The sequence below is a fragment of the Oratosquilla oratoria genome, chromosome 26 (assembly GCF_046742065.1).
Source record: "Oratosquilla oratoria isolate Oo_2021 chromosome 26, ASM4674206v1, whole genome shotgun sequence".
Classification (NCBI taxonomy): Eukaryota; Metazoa; Arthropoda; class Malacostraca; order Stomatopoda; family Squillidae; genus Oratosquilla; species Oratosquilla oratoria.
In genome coordinates, this window is record NC_134802.1 from 50,574,793 (window position 1) to 50,594,687 (window position 19,895).

Consider the following 19,895-nt stretch of genomic DNA (forward strand, 5'->3'; position numbering starts at 1 on the left):
GTAGAACCTCAGCGCCCTCAGGAGTGACGACAGGGATTCCGTTACCCCTCACGCCTTGTGGATGGAGTACCTGGTGCCACGCGGCACTCACGGGCTCGTGAGTGCCACGTGAGATGACGTGAACATGTGAGAAGGTGCCCCCCCCCCCTGGGCTGGAACGTTATCTAGTGATCGCGTGAGACGACGTGAACACGTTCGTTCGTTCGTCCTTTGCGGCGTAAGCTTTTCAGTGAGAGTGACGTGAGAGTGACGACGTGAGACAGAGAGCTGGAAAACCCAGCCCGGGCTCGACTCCCGGGCGCAAAGTCCTTCTCACGAGAATTCTCACGAAATCGAGTCCCGTGCTTCTTGGCGAGTGAGTGATCCTCACAAGAGGGACAACTCGGAAAACCGTGAGACAAGGCGACATCTCACAGACCCAATACTGGTGGTAATTACCGCTGTGTTAAGACGTCATCACACTGAGCTACTTTTCCTCCGATTGCTGGAGAAGATTTGCTGAAGGAACATAGATTTCCTCCGGCAAATGACATTCTGCCAGGGAGTGATTTGACGGCGGAAAAAGTGCTGGAGGTAGGCGGTACCGCCGATTAATCGGAGGTTGGGGGAAAATAGCCCCCCAGTGTGATAACCCCTTCAGACACCATTTTCACCCTAACTGATTATCACCACAACACAAATTACTGTGTTAGATATCACTAAAAACCGAATATGTGTTATCACCCACGCTAAAAAATGTGTTATTTATCGGTGTTGTGTTATTTGTTATTCATGTGATAGAATGTACCAGTATATGTGATAACACATCATCTAGCACCCACATACGTGTTATTTATCACCATTATGTGCTAGATACCGCTGTTCTGAAGTGTGCTATCTAACACTAGCCTGTGTTACCAGTGTTAGCGAACTCAATCTTTAAATACAAAATCACGTGATAGAGTCGTCTTCATCACTTGTGTGTGATACATGCGTACGCCAGTGTTGTGCCTTGTGATACGGTGTTATGAAGTGGTATTCATGAATCCTTGTTAGCACCCAGCTGTGCGTGCTACAGCACCATTTCGTGGATCTATCACATAGTGCTATATCTAACACCAACGCGTGCTAAGTTTTGTCAGAAACCAGTTGTTTTGTTTACACGTCCGCGAAGGCCCGTGTTGTGTTTAACACGTCTGTGATACACGACTTCTTCTAGCACAGTGTTACCAGTGCTCCTTGGCCGTGTTATCACACGCCTGCTTGTGATATTGTGTTACGAAATCCGATCTTGAGCATGTAACTGTATTATCTTCGGCAATTATTACGAGTGGTATTCAACACTGCCATTTGTGATAGTGTTACCTATGACCGTTATCACCATAGGATATATCTGCATCTCATGTTGCGGTGCACATAACACATAGGAAGCCTGTGATACGGTGTTATCGCCCATGGCCGTGTTATTCCAGTAAACAAGTAATACTGTGTTATAGTATAACACCATCTATAGGTGTTACAGGTGCTGCAGTGTGTTACAATCAAGCCGAGAGGAGACCGTTTGGTCTGTAACGAAGTTGTATGCAATAAATAAACAATATACAGTGGAAACAACAACAATAATAATTATCTAACAACAACAACAATGATAATGATGATAGTGATGATAGTGATAACAATAATAATGATAACCATAATGATAACCATAATGATAACAATAATAATGATAACCATAATAATGATAACCATAATAATGATAACCATAATAACAATAACCATAATGATAATGATGATAACAATAATGATGATAACAATAATGACGATAACCATAATAACAATAACAATAACCATAATAACAATAACAATAATAACAATAACAATAATGATAATAATAATAATTATTATTATGTATCATGAGCATACGTGACGTATCACTTGTATCACGGTCCACGTCCTCATTCAACATCGCTGACATGACGAACGGACGATTTCGTGTCACGTGGTGCGTACTACGAGTCTAACAGTGTCATGACACGCTCTCTCTCTGGCGCACGTGACGGTGACACAACGTTGCATAGCAAGACGTCACGTCACTGACCCGTCAGCTTGTCCGTCCCATTTACATATGCGTCATACGTGACGTACGTCTCATTATGTGACGCACATAACACGTGTCATGTGACACAAGTGGCGTGTCATTTAATTTGCCTGTGTCACCTCAAGTAATAGAATTACAGGATCAACACGGCGCGGCGGTACACTTTATATTTTATTCTGCCTAATACCAGTCGATTTTATTATTACACAGTGACAAGTAAAACGTAAAAACGTAAATTTAGCACGTGCTCTGGCCAGCATTAAATTTATATGATGACGTTATTATTATTATTTTTTAATTACAGTATATATCGATGTGTCAGTCAACCTTTAGTTGAAAGAAATATAAGATATTTAATAAATTAGTGATAGTTTTATGAAGGGCATAACCATTCCTAATAAGCGGTCGCGTTTTCAATGTCCCTTTGGTTTGTTTACATTCGTGACGTCATGTCGCCTCACCAGGACAAGATTCTTCCACCTCAGCCGCCATGTTAACTTGGAAGCATTTTTCTTTTCTTCTTTTTTTTTCGCTTGGTATCGTATGTCAGGCCAGCTCAGAGACGGACGCCTCGCCTCCCTCGGTGTCTCAGAGAGAGAGGAGAAAGAGAGAGAGAGAGAGAGAGGAGAGAGAGAGAGCGGACCCAAGTCCCCAGCTTGTGTAAAAACGCTTGTAAGGCTGCACAGCGACAGGTACAGCCAAGGAAAGCTCTACGTCTTGAAGGCTCACAGATATTAGTAAACATGATCCCCCTATAGTATGTACAAGACAAGGTTCCTCTATTCCGACAAAACATATAGTGCAGCTCAGCTACCCTAGCACTTAGGGCAAACGTGTTTTGTGGCTCCTTATAGCGATAAGCCTCTTGTTTCTGGCAATACAATGTTTATTTCAATCTCACAAATGATTGTATTCAGTATACGGCGCATCAGCCAACCAAATACCGTCTTCTGTGATCAAGTCCCGTTTTCTGTAACTCCATTACGTTTTCTGTAACCCCACTCCGTTTTCTGTCTTTTCACCCCGTTTATTTTTTTTTTTTTTTTTTAGTTTATGTAGTAACCAGACCAATCCAAAGCGACTAGTCTTTGATTAGTAAAGTTATGATGTAGCCTCCCCCCCTCACACGAATAAAATCACCTGGCGGCAGTAAGACGAAATACACGAGACTAATCCATGCAACCCGAACACAGTGAAATAAGTATTAATCTTTATAATGAGCTTTCCCCTCCCCCATGGTTAAATAAAATCACGTGACGACAACCAGCACATACACACAAAACGATACGTGGCGCAGTGGTTAGAGTTCTCGCCTGCCACTACGGCGGTCCGGGTTCGAATCCCGCCAGGGCTGAAATAATTCCAGTATCGCTGCGCTGCGGGTTGTTACTCCAAACCTCGTGGGCGGGGAGTTGGGAGAGGGGTGCGTGTAAGGTGACAGTATTACTCATAGATCGGTCATACGAGGCCTGAGCTCTCATCCGGTAGGTTAATAGCTGTCGATCACGAGTCCAACACGTGATCCAAGACCATGGTGAATCTCAAGTCTGTAGGCAACCCCTCCCCCGCTTTCCTCCTAGCTGATTAAAATCGATTGGCGGAAGGTGGCAACATGACTACTTTCCAAGAGGAAGTGACACACGTCAGTGTCATGACACAGCGAAGAACAGAAACCCCTTAAGTGACACAACCTAGAGATCTGTGTCAGTGTCACGTTCTCACCGGATGACACGCCTGTGTCACGTCATGTCACGTCGCCGTGTGTTGTCGTCCGTCATGGACAGGAAATCTTTCGGTTTGCGTCACATCCTGACACGGGATGGGGGCGGGGGTGTTGTTAAATCATTATCACACTGAGCCATTTTCCCTCCGACAGTTGGAGCAGCTGTGCAGCCCGCAGCTTCCGGGAAGGAATCTCATATGCTGGAGGAAGTTAATGTTCCTCCAGCATGTTATCAAATGACATTCTAAGTGGTACTCGTCCAGGCGACCGAGAGCCCCTCTTGGGGACAGGTCCCACCTGCGTAGCGCCGGTGGCCAGGGTTGTTTGCCGCTGTTTGGCCCCAAACTCTTGGGGTTAGGGGGTTGGGGGGCGTCCCACGACGAAGACGCTGCGGCAACAGGATCTACGGAAATGTATTCAGAATCACATCACTCACTGCTTCATTAACACACTAAAAGACAACACATTGCTGTATGCCAGACCCCCTGATGTCCATCCTTCTGAATCCTCTCTCCCACGAAAGGACAGAGTCCACCTGGCCAGACTGCGATGCGGCCACCACCCAGTAGGCCTTCTAAGCTACCAGAAGAGACGGGATGACCGCATTGTTGACAAATGCCCAGGATGCAACACTTCACCTCATACTATCCAACACGTCATGGAAGACTGCATTATACACAATCGGGCACGCAGACAATACAACATACACTCTATATAAAGGATTTGTGGGAAAACCCCGTCCCGGCCGTGGCATTCCCTGGGGAGACGGGACTGCTCGGACAGGCAGTCTAGGGAACAACAACAACAACAACAACAACAACAACAAACAAAAACATTCTACGTAAATTATCGAGGAAGCAAAATAATTATTTTATGGCGGAAAAACCTCTGGAGAAGACAGTGTCGTCGATAAATTGGAGGTTGGAGGAAAAATAGCCTAGTGTGATAACGCCTTTGGCCACGCTCGCAAGCTGCCCCTGTCTCTGTTTGCACAAGGTTAATGAATTAAATCCCCTGGCATGGTGTCTGAATCCTCGCGAGGTCATCTTGAGCTGAATAAAATCGACTGACAACAAAGAAGAAAAAAATTATGCTCCAGGAGTCGATGCAGATCCTTAAGCTTACGGGCAAACTTAATTTTTTTTTTTCTGGCCAACTCCTTCAGACTGCTTCATTCGGGCAGACGTGTCCCTTGACCCGAACGACTTTGTTCTGCACCTACTTGTTAGCAGGGAACGCTTCGCTGCACTGCACAATCATAAATCAACGGCTAACGGATGACTTCTCGTACAGACACGTGGAACACGTATGAATCCCTTCACACGCCATCAACATACCCAGCATTTTTTTCCCCACGCTGTTCAACAGTATTCCAGCACCGCTTGGGTTAGAAGCAATGCAATGAGACACAGCTCTTCCACGGCAGGACCCAACAACAAATTTATTGTTAGGATATCACGGAAACAAACATGCCAAAACAGTGGTTTGTTGTGCACTCTAATTATGTCTTGTTAAGAATGCTGATTGTTGAGTATCACACCATTTATAATTCAGTTTGTCTTTCAGAGGTGGCTGCTTGTTGTACATTACGATTAGGTCTTGTAACAAAGACACGGAGCTTTAAGTGCTAGACTCAGTAACTAAAACGACTGCAAGAAAAATGAACAGCCGAGTTTATTTCTGACATGATGTGAGGAAAAACTTCATATAAAATTTGTAGATTTAGGTACATGTTGACAGTTAAATATCACGATGTGTATCCCATGAGGTTGTGAAAAGATGGAGACTACCATCTCGCCAATTAAAATGCTGAAAAAGAAAAGTCGAGAGAAATTATCAACCGAAGTAGAGACGAGCACTTACTGTCGGGTAAAGAAGCCGAGTGAAATGGTCTCTCGTAACGTCAAGGGATGAAGGACTCCGTGACGAGCATCATGGAAGCGAAAGAGACTTCCAGGACCCCGGAGGATGTCAAGGAGAAGAAGCCGAGCAGCCCGACACGTCAGAGCTTATGGAGGAGGATCAGACTCCCCCTCCTGGGTGACCTTGGGGTCGTACGGGCTTTTACCGACTGGAGCGCCGATCGCCAAGATGAGAGAGAAAGACGGCCCAAAGTGCCGGAAGAGAAAAGCCAAGAATCGAAACATCTCGACGGCTCTCCACCGGCGAGCAGCAAGGGATCCCTCCCGTTAAAGCCAGCTGGAAGACCGATGCACTCACGGGAGGAGAGCGGTTTCGAGGACGGAAGTCTCGAACTGAGTGGTGACGGTAAAGTGGACGAGAGAATTCCGTGCGGAGAGTTTGAAATCGGGAAGGAACTTGAGGACTCTGTGATTGAGGCGACTGAGTCCCTATTGGATAAAGATCAGTGTTACGTGTCTCTGTGTCAAGAGGCCCTGGTGGACAGTACGGAGAGCAGCAGCGAGGCAGTGGAGGGTTCTCTGGACCAAAAACCTTCACCGGCTTTGACTGGAGACCCTGTCCCTGACGATTGCTCCACAAACGGCCACAAGGAACCATCAGAGAGCTCCCCAGCCTTCCACAAATTACCATCGTACACTGAAGCGTCAGACCAGGATGAGGCAAAGGGCGGGAGAAGTTCTGAAAAGACGCGTGTTAGGCTGAGTATCAACGGCAAGATCGAGGTCGTGACCGAACTTCCCGAAGACTGTATTTGTGACGAAGAGGAAGGGTCGGCCACGCCCTCTAACGAGTGTCACTCATGCTCCAAGTCACACATCCCATCGCAACACCCTGTTCGGCAGGTTGCCGAGGGTAATGGGCCCAGTCCGCTCCAGTCTCCATTCCAAAGGATTCGAAACGACAGCCTCGGGAAGAGACTCTCAGAGTGGAGGTGGTCCTTCCGAACCCCCAGGGCCTCCGACAGAAAGGACATGCACGTTCCCGTAAGAGATCTCATACCTTTGAAAAAGATAAGTTCCATAGAAAGGGAACTGACCACCAGTCTCGACGGCTCAAAGCACAAGTGGAGGAGTGGCGTCCAGGACGTTTCACGTCGGTACAGTTTCCTTGAACCCGATTACATTAACAAATCCAGCTTGCAAACCAAGCGCTACAGCACGGTGGAAACGCCAATCTTGCGGAGGAAAGCCCGGGGCGCGAACGCGACGCCCTCGCATCAGAACCCCTTTGGTCAGCGTGTCTATCGTGCCTCCAGACCCGTAGAGAGGGCCTCTGATGCATACTGTTACTTCTTGGAGGATTTGGACTTCAATGGCAAAGGTAATTATAACTTCTTTTCTTTTTTCTCCAAAAGTATGATGGTAGCAATTCTTTCAGTAGTGTTCATTTGTGCATTTGTTCAGTCTCCCTCCATGCTTATTCACCCAAGACAGACCTCCTGTAGTGAAAAGATTAAACCTCTCATGTTCAACTCTTTTACTGCCATTCATAACTTGCACATTCATCATGGGATGCTCGGTGGCCAAGCAGCTTTGAGCATCGCTACTTGGGCAAGAGATCAGGGGCAGAGACAGGTCAAAACTGTGTAGCGGCAACCGAGTTTGTACCAAAGGCATACTACATTAAATTCTCATAATTTCAAAAAGGTCTTCCTACATAGGCTTCATCCTAGCCCTGTCTGAGATAGGGATTTCGTAATTTTAACTGAATGACACTTGTTATGGCTGCGACCAGATATCTTAATTCAGCCAAGGGAGGGGAACTACCAGCACTGTCAAAGCATTACATTTACCTCAAATATTTCATTGTTATTTATCTCTGGTGCATTTGTTCTGAGTACTACAAGGTGATTTTGTCCACGTGTAGGATTTTGGGTAGAGGTCATTATCATTTGGGAGCATACACCAGGGAGCGCATGGCTTCACTCACACGCCTCGGTCAGTCCCCACAATCTCTCTGAGAAAGCTCCCATTGGCAGCCCCCCATCCAACTTCAAAGAACTCTTGACAGGTTCATTCAACTTGTTTCAGCCACGAATTCTGTGGATGCACCCATCTGTCTCCTCTGTCAAGGGTTGTGTTGGGGTTTTAATGTTACATTTGATGGGCCGTTTATGTGATGTGACGAAAGGAGGGGTTGGATATATCCGAGGGTTCTTGTGTGTGCTTATCATTCTCATATACTATTGAAATACCCTAGCACAAATGATCTGCATCTGGCCTTTGGGAAAAAATAAACTCGTTTAAGGCATTCATTGAGCATTATTAACGTATAGTTACAGGTCAGAACCTTATAAGATTGTAGAATAGATAATTAGTAGTATGTGGCTGCACATTGATGTAGAGGTCTTGAATATCTTATGAATAAATACTAAAAATCTGTTGATGCTGAAGTTAGAAAGTTAAATCACGAGTTTTATCCACAGATCTCTCTCATGTGGTCTCCATTAGTAAAATTGCTTCTAGTTCCTTTTAACATCGAGCAAGTATTTTCCACAATTACTCAAGGGATTGAAATCAGCGACATGATTAAAAATATTTATTGCAATTTTTTTTATAGAAATGATACAAAACTGTACACACACTGATATCCAGTAAAAGAAATGGCATTGGCTACCTCTTTTTGAAACCATATTTTTTCCGTTCATAGAACAAATCAGTCTTGGACGAACCCAGGTTGACAATCTTGGGGCATCCATCCCTGTCCTTCTCAAGGACGGTGCACTCTTTGCAGTAGTATGCGTCAGACACTCCTGAAAGAAAATGATTCAAAATCACAATTCTGTTATGCATATACATCTCTTTACTTTTCCTTTCTTAATGTCATTCCCCACTAAATAAGACACCTTGACATGGATGAGAAGTTTTTGCATCATCTAATTCATGGGTTCGAATTTCGCACCTCTCCGGTTCTTAGCACAATGGTGATGGGTGATAATCATGGTTGTAGCCATGTGTATGCTCCTAACCTTCTCCTGTCCCATTTAAAGTTCAATTATGAGACAAATGCTACCAGTTGATCCACAGTGCACCCCACCTCACCCCAACTTCCTTGAACATGTCATCACTTTAATCAATGCAATCCTCTCCAACCAAACCCATTTGGTCACCCTCTGGGATGACACTGTATATTTTGGTGGACAACCAACGACAAGGCATTGTAAGGGTAGTCCTGCGAGGTGGATGTCAGAAAATCATCTCCCTGGCCAGGTGGACTGTTTTTTCGAAGGAGAGGATTCAGAGGAATGGATATCAGGGGGTCTGGCATAAAGCAATGTATGTTCTTTCAGTTTGTTGATGGAGCAGTGAGTGATATGATTATGGATATGCTTCTGGAGGAAGGTGTCTGGTGGTTGTGGAGGAGAAGAAAGTATTTGTGCATGATATAGGAGTTTAGGTGTTGTTTAGATGTTTCTTGTCGTGTGTGGGTGTTCTGCTATGTAATGTAGTGGGTGTGCTGTCTTTGTGGATGATACGGCAAGTGTTTGTGTGCCTCTCATCTCGAGGTGATCCTTAATTTTGAGGACTTTTGTTTCATGGTGTAAATGGTACATAGGTGTTGTATTTGTGCAGCCTGTAATTGTCGTTCGGCTCTGAAGGGTGTTGTGGCGTGCCTTAGCAAGATTTGGGGCCCGTGAACCTTGCTGGAGGTTGTCTTGAAATTAATCTTTATAGTATTTTTTTCTCATCAAAATCTTTTACCAACGATTTAATAAAAATACTAGGTTAATTTGTGATTGTGCACACCTACACGATATAGCAATAGGCAATTAATTATTAATTTTGTAAATTATAATACATCAACGTAATATGCGATTTTCTTGGCGCAAATCAATAACAACAAAAATTGCTAAAACTGATTTACTAAGGAACAAAGTCGTGGGGGTTGAATGATAAGCCATGTTTGTTTTGATAGATGCCAAGGTCGAAGAAATGAAAGGATGATAAATTCGTCTATTCTAACCTATCTAACCTATATTTAGTGATTCAGTACCTCAAATTCAAAAGATCAACAGGTTGTTGCCGTCATCACGGATGCTGACGGGCTGATTATTATTGTACCTCGGACAATTAACAGACGACGGCAGAACCCCAAGTTCTCTAATAAAGTCCAAGGAAGCCCTGTTGTCTTTGTAACAGCGCTTATTAACATAACCTGGAGTTAGAGGACACCCGGTCCACAGCCATCGACTAATTGACAGTGACTGGACTGGACAGATGACAGCATGGCGTCTAGACCGTATCCTAGCGGCTTCGTTCGATAGTAGATTTGCTTGTAGCAAGGTTTTTTGTTATTTCTTTCCGCCAAGAAAATCTTATACTACATTAATGTATTATAATTTACAAAATTAATATCTAATTTTCTAACGCTATATCGAGTAGGTGTACACAACTAAAATAAAACCTATTTCTTCTATTAAATCATTAGTTAGGAGTTATTGGACAATGTAAGTCTATTGTTTAATGTCTGTACTTGCGTGTTTCGGGAAATTTGTGAAGATTTCTGTTCTCTTCAAGAGAAATGGTGAAGGAATTATGGTTCAGGCTCTGGTTCTGAGTCCCATTTCCTTGGGGCTGCAAGTTCTGCAACTCCTGAATGGGTGTTGACATGTTTTGAAGGCGTATGGCAGGGAGATGATTTCCCTCTCTGATGTACATCGCGCAGAAACACTACTAGTAGGTACTAGATCTTCAAACAGTAAGCCTATTCTGGTCATGAGACGGGCTGGGGTTGACTGAACCAGAATTTAAACGCACACAAGATTTAATTTTATAATTCTTAAATTACCAGCTGTTTCAGGTAACAGTGTGGATCTCAACACTTACCTGGGCCTCCGCAAATAACACATCTGCCTTGGTACGAGCCGTAGTTGCATTCATCACAAATGCGAACGAGAGTACAGGGCCTCACGTAAGAATCACATATCACGCATTTGCCGTCACATTTCTCACATAAACGACCTATAGCTACTCCAGGTTGTTTTCGACAAAATATAAGGTCAGGATGATGCTTTGCCATTATAAAAGTACTGTGTTGCACTTAGTTCCCCTTGTTGTTTAGGTAAAGATCATGATAAGCTCCAAGAGTCAGCGAGCGAATCAGCAACTAACGGCGGGATCCACATAATCGATGTATTGCGCAGTAAGCTGCGCAGTGTGCCTTTTTCCTCATTTACGGATACAACTTTCCGGTACACCGTATCATGTTCTTTCAGTTAACTTTGGGGAATTTGTTTTGATTATTGCTCGCTTTATGTTAGCGTTTGGGTATGTATAACGCATTTGTATTCAACATCTTGCCGAAATAGCAACAGTTTTTGCGCATTCGAAGTAAGATGTCATTTTCTTATCTTATCGCCTATTTGAGATTAGAGATCACAAATGGTCAAAGAGTATATCCCGAAACAGTGTGTAGTATACACTGCTAGGGTTAACACTTGGGATGTATGTGGAGATGTAATATTTTCAACTAGAAAACCATTGTTTGTTGACTGAAGCGCAGTATGAAGATCTATCGTACGGGAATATTTGCGGACTTCTATATGGATAGTGGAGGAGTCAACATTTGCTTGATTCCATGCTGTTCCATCTATTAACAGCTGAACTTATCAAGCAGTGTAATTATATTCCAGTATTTTTGTATATGTGCATTTCGTTATATTCAATTATCTGAAAATATTTGTTAAACACATTAGACATTGGAATCTTATTACACATGCTTAGATGCATGAAAATTATGAAGATGTAATATTTTATCATAATTCGCAAGCTTTGAGAAAGTATGGTACCAGATTTTCACGATGTCAAAATGAAACAAAATTGAAATTTTATAAGTTCGACATCATATCTCTCGTGTAGAAATATATGCACAAGATGTAAACTTCGTTACGTCGTTCAAAATTGAACGTAATTCCTTGACCTAGTTTCACATTGTTTCGAAAAACCTTTTCAGACGTTTGCTTACAATCGAATAATTGTAAATATAATACATGAAATGTTGTTCTGTGTACGAATAGATTATGGAGATTATAAGGCCCATGATTACATAAACATTTATTTCTAGATACAGGACAAAACTTTCTTACGTGATATTTCTTATTTTCTGTCCTGTCCACCATTGTATGTATGAAAAAGGGCATTCTAGCATATGTATGTGGAGGTATTAATTGCATGAGATTGATTTTTATAATAACACAAAAAATATGTTGATAACTTTTAACTTGTAGTATCCCGCTTTAAATGTCTCCTGTACTTCTTGTACCGTTCCACCTTTGTAGCGCAATATTAAAGTTAAGGTGGGGAGCAAACGTCATGAGAGTCACTGCTGGGAATCAGGAATGAGAGATTTGAACCCAAAGTAAGCGAATTCAAGACCGGCATGCTTCCGATTATGCCACCAGCGCTTACTTGGTACAATATAGCCACCCGAAAGATAGAAATACAGGTTACTGCTAACATAGATATATGTATAATTATGTATGTATATATACACACATATACTAATGTATATCACAAAGATATTTCCTCCACATACAGAGAGTGGCTGAGCCAAACCACATACACATACCCGTTCATCCACCCCCACCATCCATCTCAGCACATTAGGGATGAAGTATTGCCCTATTCCTCATCAAAAACAGTGAAACAAAAACACAGCTCTTCCACAGCAGGTATTGACAGTCAGACCTGTTATACACCCACCACTTCACCACTATAGGGACTGACAACAGGTACTTGGATGAGGTGCTCCTGCAAGGAAGTCATAAGAAGGAGAGCTTTCTCCCTGCTCCCCATCTTCAAACCCCATCAATCTCCTCATTGTCATTTGGAGGTGCAGCTTTGAGGACCTGACCTTTCCTTATCAACTCTGCTTGCATTTCCTCAACATTCTCACATAAGGATGACAGCCAGTGAAGCTCCTCTCTTTCTACTACTCTCATCCGATGATGTAGAACCATTTCCATGATAATATAACACAGATTTCAGTCCAGGGTGTTTCCCAAGAGAGCTCTATGGAAGGGCCTGAAAATCATTGCCAGCTGCTGTAGGGCTGCAGGTTTCTAGTCAGTGAAATTCAAGGCAACAATTGATTGATTTTACCATATGGGAACCCAGTCCCTTCCTCATCCATTCAAAATGGATTATGAAGATGGGAACATCCCTGTTTTGCACTCTCATCCCTGCTCAACATACATCCTAAGTATGTTCAAAGCCCCTTTTACCTCATCCATCTGTCTCATTCTCAATCTTCTTCTCAAGCTCACCCCATCCAATTATTCACTTTATAGTCTCTTTGCTAGTCTTTCATCATATGTAATAATACCTTTTGAACCTTAGTAGGTCAAGAGCACACAATAGTTGTGATCAGTCATAATTGTTTATGAAATGTCAGTCTGTGTTTTCTAGTTGAAATGTCCATCTTTATCTAATTATATTATTTTCTGGGCAAATGATTGAGTGTTGTGTGCATTAGGAGAGGGAAAACTTGTTTGTGCTAGTTTTATCTCTGAAGAAAATTGACTTAAAGGGTTGTTTTACTTTAGTTTACGTCAATAGAATTTTAATATGGTGTTATGAAAGACTTTAGATTTTGTTTCATTAAAAATTCTATAATGCTACATCATTTTCTTTTTTCCTTTTTACAGATGCCCGTGAACTTGCTCGTCAAGAGCTGCATTCGGCCCTTCGTGAGTCCTGCAGTCAAGGAGATGTCTCACGAGCTCGCACAATCCTTAGAGACCTGGGTGCTGAAGAAGAAATTATCATCAACTCTGCTCCTAATGGATCCAATACCCTTCTTTTCAAGTGAGTTTATTTACATGAAAAAAGAGGGGAAAAGATCCAGCAGGCAAATCAAATGGCCAGTGGCTGTTAGTCAAAAACCATAACATACTGTACTTAGCTTCACATTTATCATACATGTGACCTTCACTCACCACATGAAAAAAAGAAAAATACCCAGAACAGGGCAGGTGTTAACACAGAGTTGGGACAGCAGAAAGAAAATGCCCCACATCCTAAAAGGTTTTCATATTAATAAATATTACCTTTCTTGTGCAATTTGGAACCCAACAATAAAGAAAACACAAAGAAAATGATACAGGAGGTATAAAGTTAACTTGGAGTTAGAGTATTGGAACTAAAAAACATGAAGAACCACTTCCTTATGGCCAACCTTCTCTTAAAAAATTATACTCAAGGTAATAAAATAATCAATATTTTTAATTTAATTTTGTATAGTATAGAGTACACTCTTTGATAACAAAAATATTGTCATCACTACAAAAATATGGTATTTGAAAAAAATAAGTATATATATATATGTGACAGCATGAGGTAGTAAGGACCAGCAGAGAACAAAATGGTTGAATAGAACTCGAGGATAAAGTGGGTGAGGCATTGGGAACAAGATAATGGTCTCCAGGTTCTTCAATAAATCTCTCAAATAGAAATAGTGTATTATTTTTTGTGTTGTCTGTGTCTTCAGTGTTATGTAAGTTGAGTATTGTCTAGGTTGTATAAGTGATATTCAACTAATCATTTCATGTGCCAGAGCCTGTGAGGAAGGGCAGAAGGAGATGGTACGCCTGCTGCTGGAGCATGGTGCTGATGGGCGAATCCACCCTGTTACCAAGTATTCACCTCTGTACATCGCATGTTACTACGGCAGGAAGGATATTGCAGAAATGCTCCTTAAGGTTAGGAGAGTCATATTGTAGTGTCTATTTATTTTGCTTGCATTTTTAATTTGTTACTCAATAAACCTATTGAATTATCTTTCTACTCCTACTCCCATATTACCAAGTATTTGATACTGATTTCTGATGACTTTTGTATTTCAGAAATTTCCCCATTTAGCAAGTGTATGTACAGTAGAACGATGGCTACCACTCCATGCTTGTATCATCAATGGGCATGTGGCTGTGCTGGAACTTCTCCTAAAATTCCCATATCCAGAAGAAGTTCTTCACAAATATAAGTAGGTTGTTTCTTCTTTTATTTATTTATGTTTACTGTTTACATGTCTATTTATTTTATTACTTTAAACCAGAGGATGAGATCAAAACATTATCTAGTGTCATTACATAATAGATCAGTGAGAAATGTTATTATTCATTAATATCCTCAAAACTTCTTTAGTAAGTGCCATTTAGCTGGGTTATGCACATGAAATTTATATGAGGCTTTAGAATGTTAATCTTCCATATTTTTTATTAAGAAGTATTCAGTCTTAATTTGTACATTTTTATTTGTTTTGTATAGGGACAAAACACAGAGATGGGAATATGATATGGCTTTTGATTTAAATATGCGTGATGTGACGGGCCAGAGTGCTCTGTATTTAGCCTGCTATGTAGGCAACCAAAAAATTGTTGACCTTCTACTTAAGTATAGAGTGCAAGCAACCAAAGTTAAGGTGAGATTAATTTCATTTGTGTAAATGTACCTTTAATCACCATAGTTTTGATATTATATGTGAAAGAAACAAAGAATCTCTTCCTCTTTCTCTCTCTCTCTATCTCTCTCTCTCTTTGTCTATCTCTATATGTATCTTTCTCTATTTCTATATCTACTATCTCTTTCTCTTTTTTGGAAGGGGCATCTATTTGATTATTCTTACTGAGTATAGTTTTCTTATTACATTTAGACTAGAGAAGAAATTGAAAAAGATATAAAACTTAGAGAGGAGCTTTCATGTGAAGGGAAGAACAATGACAATGAGAAATCAAGTGAAGACAACAATGAAGGACTGGCAGATGAGAAGACTGATGACGTTGTCAACCTCACCAAACACCGCATTTCTGGCAGCATCCAAGCACTTATGTCAAAGTTGAATCTAGTCAAACCTGAACACATGCAGAGGGAGAACATGATCTCGCCCATGGATATTGATATGTACTGTAATAGTAGCACAGGTGAGTCTCCATCTACGACACTGTAGCAATCCACTTGTAGAAGAGAAGGCCAGGAAATGTAATACCAGGAAGAGGATTCATTATTAATGACACATAAGTAAAATAGAGGGTAGGAGTAGTAGTGGTAGTTACAGCATTAATTTGTCAGACCACTGGAGTAGTGGATGAAGCTGGAAGGTAAGAAAATATAGCAAAGTGTATGATATCCATTGATGATTGTTAATAAGTTAGAATAAGAATGGAGAAATATAGCAAAGGCACAAGTTTTTTATTAATCATTAATAATTAAAGTTTGGGCTGGAAGAATATATTAAAAGAAAAATGACTGGGGAGCACTGGGGTGGTTAAGGCATGTGGAGGAAGTATGTGAAAGAGAACTGACCAAGAAAAAGAGTGTGGAGGGGAGGGTTAGATGGAGTGAGCTTGTAGTTGGGGGAGGAGGGTTGTGAGTGAGGTGCTTGGCCAATGTGGAGGGTAGTACAGATGCTCGTGGCATGTCTCTTGACCAGAAAAAGAAAGCACTGGGGATTTTAGTGAACAGAGGCCAATTGTAAATGAATGAAGAGATGGTACAAGCTCAAGTGGTGTTCTTCCTGTCTCCATAAATTATTTTGAGTGGATGATGAAGTGGTGGAAATAAAACAGCTCCAGCTGTTGGGCCCTTTTGTGGAAGAGCTGTGCTTTGCTACATTGCTTTTGACTCAAATAATATGGCAAGGAATCTGATGTCCCTTCATCCCCAAAGCTCTGGGATGGGAGAGATTTGATGGGTTTTGATTATGTATGATGTGGGTATGTGCTATTAGCCTCCCCCCCCCTTTCTAAAGGGGAAACGGACTTTAGTATGCATATATTCAGTGAAAAAAGGCAAAGGAAATATCACATAAGAAAAGAAAGGAGCTGAAATGGAGGATTCCAGTTACTGGTGAAGAATGCTATGGATTTCTTGATTTGTTTTTGCTAGAAGATTGCTTTCTATGTACATTTGATTTCATGAACCATGGTTGTAACTCCTGAAGAACCTCTTAGAATATAGATGTTTTGACTGGTATATACCTTTTCATACTACCTTTTTTGATGAGAAAGAGAGTCCAATTGGAGAATAGTGGTTTTGGGTTGTGATCTTTTCTTTTTATTTATCATTAAGCTGAACTTTTAAATTGTATTGATTTTTTATACACTATTTTTCTTTTAATAGAGACGTCCCTTCATGTAGCAGTAAAAAACAAACACCACAGCATTGTGGCAATGCTCTTGGCAGCAGGAGCAAATCCAAACCTCCGTGTTTACTTGCCTGATGATGAAATGGCCAGACTTGCAGAGGATGAGTACATATTTACGGGTAATGCCCTCATTGAACTGAGCTTGTGTTATTTTATATGTAAGCTGATACTCCCAGAAGATTAGCTGTCAAAACTATTTGCTTTTTTATGTATTGAAGAATTTTGGTTGATTTTTTTTTTCTAGATGGTTTCATATTACTTAATATGAGTTGTCAATGTGCATGCATGTAGAAACATTTACAGATTGTTGTGCATCTTTATAAAAGTCAATAGTTTTCTAGATGTTGATACTTGTTTACATGTTGTGTGAGATTAGATATGTTGTAATTGCAGGTTCCACTGCACTGGTTGAGGCTTGTAGGAATCGTGACTTATGGATGTTGGATCTACTTCTCCAAAGTCATGCAAGAGATGATGAGTGTAAAGCACTTTTCATAGCAGCTCATGCACGAGATGAAATCATAGTGTCCAAGCTGCTTGCTCTGAAGGTATGTTCCCCTCCCCCCTAACCCAAATATCTATGCATGTATAGTATGTTCCCCTCTGCCCACACCACAAATATCTATGCACATATAGTAAACTCCCCCAGATCTGAACTGATTGGGTCCCAAGGTGTCTGGGTTTGGAGAGTATTCAGATACAAGAGGTGAAATTATCCCACCCCCACCTCCACTCTGCCATAACAGTGATGCAAGTAGCAAAACAGTTGGACTTGGAGCCCTATTGCCACCACAACAAGGGCAAGTTTTTTGATAATGGCATTTTGGATGTGGGAGGGATTACTGTACCTAGTTTTATGGGAGGAGGGGGAGGGGTTGCAGATAATAGGAGAATAGATGGGAGGTAATAAAGGAAGAAGTGAAGTAAGAGGCTAAAGGGGAGTTGTGTGAAGAGGAGGAGAACAGAAGTTAATCCTTATGTTTTATTCGTCACTCATAAGAGGTTAAGGAATCTTTTATAGGGAATTTCTTTGTAGATGAAAAGAGTAGTTATATGTATACTTTCTTCCTCTTCATTTTTTACATATGTTGCTTACATAGCCGTTACGACCACACTTTTAAAAGATAGGACAATAATTACTTAAATCCATACATTAACTTCTTCAACCATGATTGTAATTAGGTTTGTAATTAGCAAAAAAGGTGTGAAAGGCAGAGGTGGATGGAGCGAACCTGAGTGGTAGACCAAGAATGAGATGGATGAATGGGGTGAAGGGGGCTTTGAGCAGAAGGGGAATGTCTGTTAAGCAGGGAAGGGAGAAGGCAGGGGATGGGTGTGAGGGGAGAGTGACTGAGAATGAAAAGTAAACTGTTACATCCCAAAGGGATTTCTCCTTTTCTTTTTACTCAAGAGTGGACAAGGAGGGAGAGTTTCTGTGTTAATGAAGTACCTGGCCCTGTTGTGGATGTGCTGTGTCTTGCTGCATTGCTTCTGATGACCTGGGCAGTGAGTAGGAGACAGAAATGACCCTTCATCCACAAGGAGCTAAGATGAAAAGGGAATGGGTGATGAGTGGGGGGGTAGGTGCATGCCTTGGCTAGGTACCTCTCTCATATGGGGGAAGAGACCTTGTAGTATATAGGATAGAATTCATCTGAAGTTGGCACATGCTATTGATTCCATCCCCAGGCACATCCTGATCCAGAGTTTAAAATCAACAAACGAGCTTTAGACATAAAACCCAACCAGCAGTTCAGCTCCCTGAGTATCCCAAGCTCAGGGGGAATGTACTCTTCACTGTGTCCAAGCACTCCGGTCACAATCAACTGGCATGGACAGCGGTGTCTCTCGTACTTAAAGGCAAGAGTTTTTCTGCATATTTTATATAACCCCTTCAAGGCAATAACATGGTGCAAATTTTATTTGGACATTGGCGAGAACAAAATCTGAAAATCATGCTACAGTGTTGCAGGGTTTAAAGTTGTCTTTGATAATGAAATCCACAACTGTAACTCAGTTTCCAGAACTGATGTGTCTTGCTGTTTATTGGTAAATATGTGCTACCATTAACTCTTAATGAACCTAGTGTACTAAAGTTTGCTGGGCTTTAATTACCTGTTATGTTCCCACAGGATCAGTGGCTAGTAGATGCTGCTATAAACCTCAACCCCAAGCTGAAGTTGAATCCTCGCAACCAGGTGGTGGCACTGTACGCTATCACTCGACTTGACATCTCGAACAATGCACTCATACAACTCCCTGAAACTATCTTTCAGCTCCCTAGCTTGAAGGTATGAGGCTGATGAATTGAATAATCAACCAAAGAAGGAGAGAGATATTATGACACACTCTCACCCTTTTGGAGGTCAGCTACCTTTTTTTTTCTGAGGCATAAAGGAGTAAGAGGCAACTCTAAGCCATCTGATAGAAAAGCAATTTCTCCATTTATGTTTCCTTTACAAAGGAAAGGAATTTAGTAAAAAAGAATATTAGATTAAAAAAGATTGCCATTCTCTAACCGTGCTGTAAAAAAAAAAAAAAAAAAAGTGAGAATTGTCTCTCGACTGCCCCTCTTCAAAGCCCGTCACCACCCTCACCTCCATCTGGAGGTGGCGCCCCAAGTGGCTGACACTCCGATCCAGATTGGGCCCAAGATCTTTCTCCATCAACTTCTACTACATTTTTTCTTCTTTGTTACGTTTAAGAGAGATGACAACCAGTGGTTGCTCCCCTTCTAATATGACTATAAAGTGGTGTTATAGATACATATATACCCATTATGTCTTGTAGGACTAAAGTAAGTGGATTTGCAGATGTTATTGTAATTAATATAGATTAATATTGAAGATTCTAATTTCAGAGTCTCAATGCTGCTCAGAACAAAATAGAGCAGTTACCATCATGTATAGGACAATTTGTCGATGGTACTGTGACTCTACCAAGAAAATGCTCACCTCGTAAAGAAATGATGCTCGGACCAATATCAGTTCTAGAAGAAATTCATTTGCAGGTAAGAAACATATGTGTCTGCAC

General features: G+C 41.5%; 2 protein-coding genes across 7 annotated transcripts in view; one reads left to right on the plus strand and one right to left on the minus strand.

The window, feature by feature from the left end:
- The window catches only part of LOC143039558 (leucine-rich repeat serine/threonine-protein kinase 1-like), a 57,185-nt gene that overhangs the window by 246 nt on the left and 37,044 nt on the right, over positions 1-19,895 (plus strand). For 4 of the 6 annotated variants that reach the window (XM_076209756.1, XM_076209759.1, XM_076209760.1 and 1 more), the window contains exons 2-12: positions 5,367-7,043; positions 13,369-13,528; positions 14,277-14,421; positions 14,566-14,702; positions 14,987-15,140; positions 15,372-15,639; positions 16,838-16,981; positions 17,256-17,410; positions 18,552-18,722; positions 18,995-19,153; positions 19,723-19,872. In XM_076209756.1, coding sequence (XP_076065871.1) covers positions 5,711-7,043; positions 13,369-13,528; positions 14,277-14,421; positions 14,566-14,702; positions 14,987-15,140; positions 15,372-15,639; positions 16,838-16,981; positions 17,256-17,410; positions 18,552-18,722; positions 18,995-19,153; positions 19,723-19,872 — 2,976 coding nt within the window. In that variant the 5' untranslated portion in view covers positions 5,367-5,710. Of the gene's footprint in view, positions 1-5,366; positions 7,044-11,128; positions 11,341-12,768; positions 12,924-13,368; positions 13,529-14,276; positions 14,422-14,565; positions 14,703-14,986; positions 15,141-15,371; positions 15,640-16,837; positions 16,982-17,255; positions 17,411-18,551; positions 18,723-18,994; positions 19,154-19,722; positions 19,873-19,895 lie in introns of those variants that run through there. The other 2 variants (XM_076209762.1, XM_076209761.1) reach the window with 2 other exon arrangements.
- LOC143039223 (PHD finger-like domain-containing protein 5A) lies at positions 8,249-10,843 on the minus strand. The gene is made up of 2 exons (XM_076209089.1): positions 10,550-10,843; positions 8,249-8,475 (listed from the first exon to the last, which is right to left on the minus strand). Exons 1-2 carry the CDS (start codon positions 10,740-10,742, stop codon positions 8,336-8,338), a joined length of 333 nt encoding a protein of 110 aa, XP_076065204.1. The 5' UTR covers positions 10,743-10,843; the 3' UTR covers positions 8,249-8,335.